General features: G+C 46.7%; 1 protein-coding gene across 1 annotated transcript in view; it reads left to right on the forward strand.

The window, feature by feature from the left end:
• Positions 1-11,380, forward strand: part of SHISA6 (shisa family member 6) — a 259,886-nt gene extending 248,506 nt beyond the window's left edge. Inside the window, exons 5-6 of the mRNA XM_069603578.1 lie at positions 8,815-8,967; positions 10,784-11,380. Of these exons, the coding sequence (XP_069459679.1) occupies positions 8,815-8,967; positions 10,784-11,334 (704 nt within the window). The 3' untranslated portion in view covers positions 11,335-11,380. The remainder of the gene's footprint in view (positions 1-8,814; positions 8,968-10,783) is intronic.
• The last annotated feature ends 328 nt before the right edge of the window (positions 11,381-11,708 follow it).

The following is an 11,708-nucleotide window of genomic DNA, read 5'->3' on the forward strand; positions in this document are numbered from 1 at the left end:
TAGAATAGAGTAAAAATAAACAGACGGAAGACTCAAGCTCGAAAATTAGAAAAGAATAACGAACCAAAACAAAGAAAATTAGGAGGCAGAAATGAACAGATCCAAAAGCATAAAATAAAGATATGAAGGGATAAAAAGCTCTGATATGTAAAGAGTTAGTTATCTGAAAAAGAATGATGGGAATAAATTGATGATCCAAAAAATATTAAGACAAGATGTTAAGACTGAAAAAGAAATACAGTTTCCTGTATAGAGGTTTTTTGAGGGTATGTTACACTTTTAAGCTAATAAAGTTTCAAATGTTCAATGGACTTATAAAAAATGGAAATTATAAACTGAAATTAGAAAATGTGAATGAATCAATTTGTAAGGAAAATGTTGCTAAGTCTGAGAGGCAGAATACATAAGGATGTGGGCTCTAGTGCCAGCCTGCCTGAACTTGAATCCCATCTTCACCTGTTCGGCAAATTATTCAACCTCTCCAAACCTCAGTTTCCTTAACACTAAATCGGTGATGATAACAACATCTATCTCTCAAAGTTGTTGTTGTGCAGTCAGTGAAATGACAAGCCAATTCCCTACCACTGTGCAAACCAGACTCCCCAGAAGACAGCAGGCATTTTTCTTATTGCACTCTTTCAAACTTTCAAAGAACACATCTTTCATATGCTCTATTAATAGTTCCAAGGCATACAGAAAGATGAACAAGTGCACTTGATTTTACAGAATCATTATCTTGATACAAAAAGCCCTGCCATGTTCGCACAAAAGTGCAAATTTTCTTTATGAATACATAGGAATTAAATAAGATGGGATCCAATGTTGTAATGAAAGAGACACAAAAATGAAATAATGTATTTCCTAGGAATAGACGAATAGTTCAATAGAAAGCAGTCCATTAACCCACTTCATCACATCACAAGGCAATTGTCATTGTGTTGACCAAGAAATGCTGTTTTTAATTATTTACCTAAAGAAGTAAGACATGGACAAAGAGTTGTGTTCAAGGTTGTTTGGTGTAAATTTATTGAACTTTAAATAATCTAAATATACATTAATAAGGGAATGTTTATATATATATATGTATATAAACATGTTTAAGTCATTTGTAGAAATACAGTATAGGTTATTCTATAGAAAGGGCTATTGTGAAACCATATAAAATATTTCAAAGACTATTTGAAAACATGAAAATATATTCAAGATATGTTGTCCATTAAGTATAAAAGAAACTGATTAAAAATAGAAAATACTTACATATGTGGAAACTACACATATTTATCTTTGTGTGTATATATGTACATGGACATGTATGTATGAACATTAGGGTTGTTACTTTTGTTACTGTAAAAATGCTACAGGGAATAATAACCTTATGCATTTGTTATTTAATGAAACTGTAATGATCAAATCACCATATTCTTCTCTGTTTTAAGCACCATAATCTGATTCTCACTTGTGCAAATGAAAAATGCAAATTGCTCTTCATTGCGATTTAAGTTTGGGTGTGTATATTTGTGTATGTAAATATACACATAGTAATTTATCGGGGGAGGGAAACGAAAGAAAAGATAACAAAATATCATGATGGCTGTTTTACAATGGTTTAATTTTCTACCGCTGTAGATGCTTTTGCTTAATTTCAGTATGTGAAAAAAAAATCAAATATTAGCAAAATATCTGAAGTGAGATTCAAACAAAAGGAAAAGCCCTGCCCTTGTAAACAAACTATCTAAATTCAAGACATTTATCCTGTTTGTAAACTCATGTGTTAAAAAAAAAAAGATAATTACTTCAAATAAGATATTTGAGGGGTTTTTCACAGTGTCTGGAAATCAGCAAGTCAATAATATATCAATATTGATATATTGCAATGAAAATCATTGCAAAGATTAGTTTTTAAAGGTATGTGAAAGTGTTAAGCACAGAGCCTGGGGCATAGCTGGGTACCAGGAATTATTAACTGAACCTGAATCATCTCCCTTTCCTAGAAACACCTAGATTCTTAAATAGAAGATTAGAAGTGCTTCTCTCTGGGACTTCCCTGGTGATTCAGTGGTTAGGATTCCATGCTTCCAATGCGGGGGGTGCAGGTTCAATCCCTAGGCAGGGAACTAAGATCCCACATGCTGTTCAGGGCAGCCAAAGCTGTTTTTTAAAAGTGAGAAAAAAAAGAAGTATTTCTCTCTGCCACTCTCCACTGTTTAATCTGAGTTCTCTCATTACTTGCAACTGCTTTATTTGATGCTGCCATATTGTTTAAAAACAAATAAATAAATGACAATAACAACAAAAAACAGTGAAGCTGGTTTTCTCCTTGCCTCCGGGGGACAAGCAGAACAAACTACCCTTTATCTCTCTTCCTGGATTCTCTCTTCTTGGTTAAAATTCAGATCCAGGGTAGAATTGGTTCAGTGTCTGTCAAATAGTTTTTCCTTGGAAGTAACTTAATATTCTGCTTTGAGAAGGTAGAGGGTCTTCATGTGAGAAATGGTGGCTTCTTGCCCCAAACTATATTCCACTGGATAGAATCCTTAAGATCTTGCTCTGAACCAAAGGAATGATATAAATAATTCCATTGGTATGGGAAATTTTGCCTGGTGGTAGTGCATAGGACGATTTGTCTTGGAAATAGCTAGAGACTAGAACTAAGAGAAATCTGGGAAAAAAAAGATATACTGTGGGCCTGGATTTAGGAGGTTGCCATATGAGGAGAATTTGGGCATTCACTGGATGGATATGGAAGATGAAGGGAGGGAAATGGTGAATGAGAACTGAAGTTTTGCTTTAGCTTTCCCAGCCCATGGAACATTAGTACCATGGACAGGGCTTGAGAAGCAGAGAATAAAATGATGAGCTCACTTTAGGATGCAATGGTTTGGGTTAAGAGCAGGAATTTCATGGTGACAGATATAAGCAGCTTAAAACCTAACCCCACGGACCAGATAGATCTCAGGTCAGAGGTGTAGACTTGAAACCTCTCAATCTGGGTAAGAAGATAGACCCCAAGTCTTCGTGAAGACTCCCGAGCCTCATGACATGCTAGTATTTAGAGAATTAAAGAGAAAAGGGGATCTAGTGAAAGAGCTTAAGGATGAGTAGCAAGAGGGTAAAATGCCAAAGATAGGAAAGATGATTTCATCCAGGAAATGGAAGCAAATCTAGACCTAAGAGGATGGCAGGGCTGTGACCCGTGGTTTAGATAAACTAAAGCTAAGACCTCATGCCTCCTCCTTCCTTTGCTTTGGTTGAAATAAGATGCACATACCAACAAAAAGCAAACATACAATGTTGAACTGAAGCAACAATACAATATTGAACTGTGCTTTGGTGGTAAGCCAAATCTTCATTCAGTTTTAGAAGCCTTGAACTCCTGACTTTAGCAACTATGCTACTGCTAGTGCTAAGTCGCTTCAGTTGTGTCCGACTCTGCGTGCCTCCAGAGACGGCAGTCCACCAGGCTCCCCCGTCCCTGGGATTCTCCAGGCAAGAACACTGGAGTGGGTTGCCATTTCCTTCTCCAATGCATGAAAGTAAAAAAGTGAAAGTGAAGTCGCTCAGTCGTGTCTGACTCTTCGCGACCCCATGTACTGCAGCCCACCACGCTCCTCCGTCCATGGGATTTTCCAGGCAAGAGTACTGGAGTGGGGTGCCATCGCCTTCTCCGAGAATCTCTCTAGTTTGCAGAAACTTGAGAAAGGAAGTCTCTGGGCTTTTGCTCTCTACAGCAACTATAACTCTTCATTGTGTGGCTTGTTCAATCAATGTGGACTTTTGCATTAATTAAAACCAATGCTTTTGAAATAGCTGGCTGTGTCACTTATAGGCAGGACAGAGACCAGGATCCAGGACTCTGGATCTCAGGCAGTCGGTGGTTCATGTCAGCTTACTACCTCTCAGGACACACCCAGATACTTGTATATAAAGACCCAGGACAAATTAAAGCTCTATAAGATGCAAGCACCTTACATTAGGGCATCCCTTTCCTGTCCAACCATGCCTGAACACCCTCCTCCCCTCAAAAAGATCTACTTCCTCTGCTCAGTTCTCTATCCCATGTATGTATATTTGCCAAGTGTCCCCTAGTCTCCATTCTTCTCCACCCCAACAAAGCCTCTGACGCTGGTCAGCCAGATCCACAGGTGTAGGTGGCTCGCCATGATGACAGAGGAAGCCCTAGTGCAGAAAAAGAGAAACAGAAGCATCCGAGGAAGGACCCTGCCTTGTTTCTAGGGTATGCAAAGGCCTGAGTTTCTTGGAAGTGCTTCCTGTGACTCAGAGAAGCATAGCAGAGGTCAACAGAGGTGCTGCTGTGTTGAAGAGACTACGTAATTCCTGAACTCGTCTTTAAAAAATTTTTTTCTGTGATTTTCAGGTGATCATCAGTATAACCATCCGATTTTAAGCAGCGCTACCCAGACCCCTACACATGGTGAGAGATGATTGAGAGCGTTCTGCATTCCATCCTCATCCCAAGTGGCTCCATCCTAGCTACTGATGCCGATTACGGCATCAAGCATGGTCACTGGCTCCCTGAAGCTAAGGTGGTGTGAGGAGCCACGTATCCGCCCTCCTCTAGGGCCACAATGACTCACTCTCACTTTTAGGTCATTGCCCCCCTAATGTCTGTCTCTGATATCAAAGTGATCTTCTGCCATGAAAGGGGAAGAGAAAGCCCCTTTCTTAATCCATTTCACTTATAATCTTGATCACTTCTTGCAGCCATAAATTCCATGTGTCCACAGCAAGGAGTGAACACTCTTCTTTGCCCAGGGCTACTTGTGGTGCCATTTAGGAATGACATGACATGTGGAAAACTCTATCGATCCTCCCCCAAACTAATTAAGATTGGATAAAACTCAAAACCAAACTGGATGACTTGAGCTTTAGCTCCCAACAGAGGAAGAACCTGAAAGCTGAAGACCATGAGTGTGTCAGCAAAGTGCCAGGGAGTTACAAAACCATGTTTGCCTCTTAGGTTGTTCACACCCTCCCTTCAGATCACAACTTGTCATTTGCAACTGCAGTGAAAAACTATTTTTGGTACATGCTCAAAACTTGGTAGAATGCAAGACAGCCATGTAAATTATGAGCTATCAGTCATTCTTCTGTCTTGGCTGTTAAATAATGAAAACATCACTAAATTTTAGTGAGAGAGAAACTCAAAACAAAGATAAATTCTGCAGCTCGCCTGGCAGAGAGATCTACACCTCTCATGTCGGACTATGCTCTGTTTTTGCAGTAGAATTTGGAGAACAAAAGGGAACTATCTTGAGGTCCCCCTCCAGTGCTAGGCTCCTCATGAAAATATGTGATGACAGCAACAGTTTAATAAAGTGTTTCAAGTTGCAGGGTCTAGGAAAAAGTAGAACTGGGGGAAATCAGACTGCTCACACTGATCAGCTAAAAGAAGCTGGTACCACCAGTGATGTTGACAGTAGGAACAGGAAGAAGGGTTCAGCTAAGAAATATTTGGGAGAAAGAATTGGGAAGTCTTAGTTACTAACTGAATGTGGCTGATAAGAGTCAATTATGAGTGAAATGGAGAGTCACGATCAATGAAAGAATGAAAGGTCTTATGAAAGCAATCTAAGAAATCAGGAAAGCAGCCAGTGTTGCTGGTGGGATGGAGCTGTTGATGGTGAGTTTGGATCTGGACATTGAGAGCTGGATATGACTATAGGATCTGCAAGGAAAATCATTCAGTAAGGCAGTTAGAAACACAGACATGAAGTCTGGAGGGAGATAACAGCCGAAGATGTAAGTTATGCTTTGGAAGCAACAACAGAAGTCTTGGGAGTAGGGGCAATCTGTGCGAGAAGGCTGAAAGAGAAAAGCAGAAGGCAGAAACAGAAAGCCTGGGGGACGCCCATGGTGATGAAGCAGCAGCAGGAAGAGGATCCAGAAAAGGCAAGCGAGGATGTCTGCTTGCTCAGTATCATTTTGAAAGACTAACTCTGAGTTGATATTCCCCAGAAAAAGCCTACACTAGCACAGCCTCCTGAATACAAATGGAGGAACCAGTCTTTTTTCTTTTTTGCCTTTATTTAATTTACTTTCGCCTTTTCATAATGTTCATGGGGTTCTCAAGGACAGAGTGACTGCTGAAGTGGTTTGCCATTCCCTTCTCCAGTGAACCACAGTTTGTCAGCCAGAACTCTCCACCATAACCCCATCCATCCTGAGTGGCCCTGAATGGCAGGGCTCATGGTTTCATTGAGTTACTCAAAGTTGTGATCCATGTGAAATATTATTTATTGATTTATTGCTTTTTAATTGGAGGATAATCTTTATAGTGTTGTGTTGGTTTCTGCCATACAACAATGAGAATCAGACATAGTTATATATATATATATATATATATATTTATATATATGCCTTAATTATATATATCTCCCTCTTGATATTAACACATATATACAGAATATAGAAAAACAGTATTGATGAACCTATTTTCAGGGAAGGAATGGAGATGCAGATGAAGAGAATGGACTTAAGGAGGACCCTTCCTTTCCGGTTCCTCTTCCTATCTTCTTCTGCCACCTGATGCGAGAACACTGAGGATAGATGAGACCCAGTACCTGCACTTGAATAGCTCGTGGCTCAGTGGAAGCAGGGTTTTCTCTTCATTCCTTCCTTGGATGTTTTACTTTTCCCAGGAGCTGGCAGAGCAACTCTCAAGAGAGGAGGCGACCTGTGTCTACTTGATTAGCCAACAGGCATTAACTGAATTCTTATTTTGGGCCAAGCACTGTGAAGGCATCAGAAAAACTGGAAAGCAAAACTTCTGCTGTCAAGGAGATGGCAATCTTTGGAGATCAACAAGACCAACTAGAGTCAGATGATGAAAGACCACATAGACACTAAACTGGCTGGTACTGGCCAGACAGCAACAGGGGCTTGAAGACCAGAAGCCACTCCAGGCTGAAAAGATGTCATATTGTCACAGCAAAGAGTCTTAAGGGAGGGGAGAATTTGGATAGAGGAAGAGTAAGGAAACGATTGTGAGAGGAGAGACAGCGTGGGCGAGGGGGCAGAGGCAATCAATCACAGTGGAGGCAGAAAGCAAGGAAGGGTCGGCCTTGGCTCTGTGGCAGGTTTTGGAGAACAGTGAGGGGTAAGAATACCCAGAAACGTTGCATTTGGAAGTGGGTGAGCTGCGTGATGCCCTCGGTAGGAGAGAGATGCCCACAAGCGGAGGAAGTTCGTTCTTCTCGAGCACGGCCCACAGTGAAGACACAAGAGCTAAGGGGCTGGTAGCTCCTTCCCAGCTCTGGGTAGCGGTGCTCCTGGTTCCCTACCCACTCCACTCCCTGGCACCAGGGAGGCTCCATGCTAGGGAGGCTCTTTCTGTACAGCATGTTCTGATCACCCAGGGATGTAGAGCATCCCCCCACCCCCTCACATATGTACCGAGCTGGCGTGAATACCTGATCATTGGCTGGGCCTCCCTGGCTCCATCCCCAGCGTTGAGGGTACCGTGAGGGCGGGAAAGGATGGAGAAGCCAGGAGTTCCCTGTACTGAGACTGTCCTTGAACAAAGCCTAGAAGAGTTTCTCTTTGTCTCAAGGTTCATAGCATTCCCTTTGCTGGGGATGGGGAACCACAGTCCTCTGATACACTTGTCCGAAGTTAGAGCCTGCCCCTACTTGGGAGTCCCAAAGCAGGAGGGATGATTCGAGAGCCACCTAGCTGCCTCATTTCTGGGAATGGTACCACTGTTTCTCCAGCAATCCCTGTTGACTTCTTGCTGTACATCAAGTCATCCAAGCACCAAGGCATGCCTATCTTCCTGCCCGGGCTCTCCATTCCTTTTTTTCCCCCATCTTCATGGCCACTCATCAGCTATACCTGCATTTTCTCTCTCCCATCCCCTGACTCCTGTAGTACTCCTAATCTGCCCCCAGAGCCCAGACCAGCTCATTCACCTCATTAGTCATTCATCTCCCTTCTCTTTGGTCTTTTTCCCCCGTGTCTTCCCCTCCTTCTTTTCTCCAGGTCTGGCATTGAACAATCTCCCTTCTCTCTCTTAGACTTTGGAACCTCAAGGTTCTGTCTCAAGGGATGGAGGGAGAAAAACAGAATGACACGCTAGACATTTTGCCTACAATTCTTTCCTCCAGCAGTTAAGAGATGGCTAGAGGGGATTCAGCGGAAGGAACTGTAATAAGAGGAAATAGCTTTGCAGCTCACAGTGCCTTGCCAGGAGCAGGGCTTGGAGGAGCCAACGGTGGAAAGGGCGGTGTGAGGAGTGAAATGACCCATGGACAGCGTGGGTTGGAGTCTCAGTGGAGCTAGGTCCTGCACCCAGTCCTAAGGGTACGCAGATGAGATCAGTCACTCTCCCTTCTTCTCCTTCAAACTTAGATTTTTCTGAGCCTGAGAACTAGTTTGCCTAATACTAGCCACACCAAAATGAATGATTTTATGAGCCGCCTGCTCAGCTCCACTGGGCTTCCATTTTCATCTGACAGCCCAGTGATGTACTGGGAGAGAGAGTCAGCCATTCACGGAAGGGTGACCTGTCACTACGGCCAGTGCAGCCAAAAGCTCCTGCCCACCCCCGGCTTGCTGGCCACTGGAGCTGAGCAGAGGGAAATCAAGTCGCCGGATCATCTGTGTCCTGCCCACCCCCGGCTTGCTGGCCACTGGAGCTGAGCAGAGGGAAATCAAGTCGCCAGATCATCTGTGTCCTAGCACAGGGTCCCAGGAAAGCAGGATGGGCTCAAGAGTTGGAACCTGGACACATTCCTCCTGCCTGCCCCTGCAAAATTTTGTCCCCACTAACACCATGACCCCTCCCTTTTTTTGCAGAGAAGCCTCGGATGAACAACATCCTGACATCGGCCACTGAGCCCTATGACCTCTCCTTCTCACGCTCCTTCCAGAACCTGGCCCACCTGCCCCCATCCTATGAGTCTGCAGTGAAGACCCACCCCAGCAAGTACTCATCCCTGAAGAGGCTAAGTAAGTGGGATATTTTCCCAGGGCTGGGGGCTGCTTCCAAGGCCTCCATGACATCTTCTGGTGTCTCACTCTCTTGCCCCACCCCTGAGGGCATGGGGTGGGGTCCCAAGAACAAAGAGAAAGTGGAAGAAGAGAACAAACAAGTCCCTCGTTTTTGTTTTTCAGAGCGTGAGTCCTTCTTCTCCCTCGGTAGAGAGGAGGCCAGGGGATCCTCAGACCCACATTCCCATGGGAGGCAGTGGTTTACACCACATTAACTGCAAGAAAAAGCCTTCCCCCAGCCTCACCCCACACCTACCTTCTTCAAACCGTGGGCCTCCCTTGCTCTCTGTCTTGGAGTAAAAGTGATCAATGCCAGAGCTTTCTCTGAGGCTCTTCCCAGAGACCTGGGCTTATGGAAGGGCCTATAAACCAGCTCTCTGCCTAACTCCATCAGCGCTGTCTTGGGAACCTGAGACCCGTGCACACATCCCATTTCATGAGTTGAGCCCAGGTCATCCCATGGTCCCAGCTCTGCCATTTGAGTCTGGGGAGGCTCTTGAGACTGACATGTTTCAGACGTTACAATATCAAGAAGGTATATGGTAGGAGGAGTCCTCTCTTCTAGCTTGCCAACTCTTGGACCTTTTGCCCCCACTGCCCAATGAGTCTGTTTTGATGACCACCCAGCGACAGGGCAGAGCATGCACTTGAAGGTACAGAGTGACCTACTGTGATAGCAGTTCAGGTCAGGAGACAACCTTGGCCACCTCCAAGGTGGCACAGTGGGTTTCTATGGTTAAATGTGGGGAATCCCACATTCTGCAGAGATATAGAAGACTGTCTGTAGGAAGCCTCACTCCTCACCTGTAGGGTAAGGCAGGATCATCCTGGGTGAGTTCAAGGGTGAGCTTCGGGATCGAGGGAAAGGCAGAGCATCTGAGTCAGGTGCACATATGGGGTTGCCCCGGGCTGCTCGTCCTGTGGGCACAGGCGAAGCGTGTGTAGACTCGATCCTGTGCCATGTGTTGGCTTGCCAGGCATAGGCTGTTACTCCAGAGAAGGTGTTAGTATGTTCCTAAGTAACCAGGAACCATTTCCACAAGTGCTTCCTGGATGCAGCATCCTGCTTTATTCTAGCAGGAGGCTGGTTCTCAACCCTGTTTCCTTGGACAGAGGTTCTGAATCTCATCAGAAAGCTACTGGCTGCTACCTGGGAGTTTCAGCAAGATCCAGGGAGCTCTTCTGTTTTGGGACCATGGTATGGCAGAAGCAGTCCTGGAGCAGGAGTTCAGGGTCATGCGCTTGCCATGGAGTTGGCTCTGAACTCCACAGGGACCTTGAGGGAGTCCCTTAAACCCAGAGTGGGTCCAAGAAGTAGGAGCATCAGCAGCGCCTGGGAGCTTGTTGAAGTAGGCTGATTAGCAGACCCACCCCAGAGCCAGGTCTGAATCAGACTCTGCATTTAACAAGACCCCTGAGGGCTTCCCCGGTGCCTCCATCAGTAAAGAATCTGCCTGCAATGCAGGAGACCAGGCTCAATCCCTGGAGAAGATCTCCTGGAGAAGGAGATGGCAATCCACTCCAGTATTCTTGCCTGGAGAATCCCATGAACAGAGGGGCCTGGTGGCCTACAGTTCATAGGACTGCAAAGAGTTGGACCCGACTGAGCGACTCAATCAAGCCAGCCCAAGGACTGACTTGCACGCGCAGTGGAGAAGCACAGCGTCGACCCCTCTGGGCTGCATCACTCCAGTGCGTTCCTGGCTGCAGCACTGCGGTGTCCCCCTCGGCTCACTCCTCTCTCTCTTGCTCTCACCCTGTCTCTCCCCTGCAGCCGACAAGGAAGCTGACGAGTACTACATGAGACGGCGGCACCTGCCGGACCTGGCCGCCCGCGGCACCCTCCCCCTCAACGTCATCCAGATGTCCCAACAGAAACCGCTGCCTCGCGAGCGACCCCGCCGGCCCCTCCGGGCCATGTCGCAGGACCGGGTCCTTTCCCTGGAGCGAGGCCTGCCGGACGACTTCGGCCTGCCCTACGACCGCCTCCTCTCAGACGAGCAGCTGCTCTCCACGGAGCGCCTGCACTCCCAGGACCCGCTGCTATCCCCGGAGCGGACGGCCTTCCCCGAGCAGTCCCTGGCGCGGGCCATCTCGCACACGGATGTCTTCGTGTCCACGCCTGTGCTGGACCGCTACCGCATGACAAAGATGCACTCGCATCCCAGTGCCTCGGATAACTCGTACGCCACCCTGGGCCAGAGCCGCACTGCGGCCAAGCGCCAGGCCTTCGCCTCGCGCAGACACAACACCGTGGAGCAGCTGCACTACATCCCGGGCCACCACACCTGCTACACAGCCAGCAAGACAGAAGTGACCGTGTGAGCGGCGGGGGCCCGGGGTCGGCAGGGGCCTGGACGGAGCCCCTCCCCTCGTCCTCTCTTGTTGGGGCTGGGGGTGGGCCGCCTCTCCCAGAAAGCCATACTCCTGGGACTCGGCTGGTGGCCTGGCACAGCGCGTGCGCAGACCTGGGATCTAGAGGGGTCACCCTCACTGTTCCAGAAGAATCGGAGGGGACGGAGGAGAGGGGCGAGGCCCCGGTCTCCCTCCCCTCCCCCACTGTCACCAAGTCCCTTTCGGTCCCACGTCCCCCTCCCCCTCCTGGGGGGCTCAGCTGCAGGTCCGTCCGCCAAGAGACCCTGGCCGGAGGCTGCCCTCCCGGATGTGACTTGGCCGATGGGCTGACGGAATAGACTCCA

The sequence above is a fragment of the Ovis canadensis genome, chromosome 11 (genome assembly GCF_042477335.2).
Source record: "Ovis canadensis isolate MfBH-ARS-UI-01 breed Bighorn chromosome 11, ARS-UI_OviCan_v2, whole genome shotgun sequence".
NCBI lineage: Eukaryota > Metazoa > Chordata > Mammalia > Artiodactyla > Bovidae > Ovis > Ovis canadensis.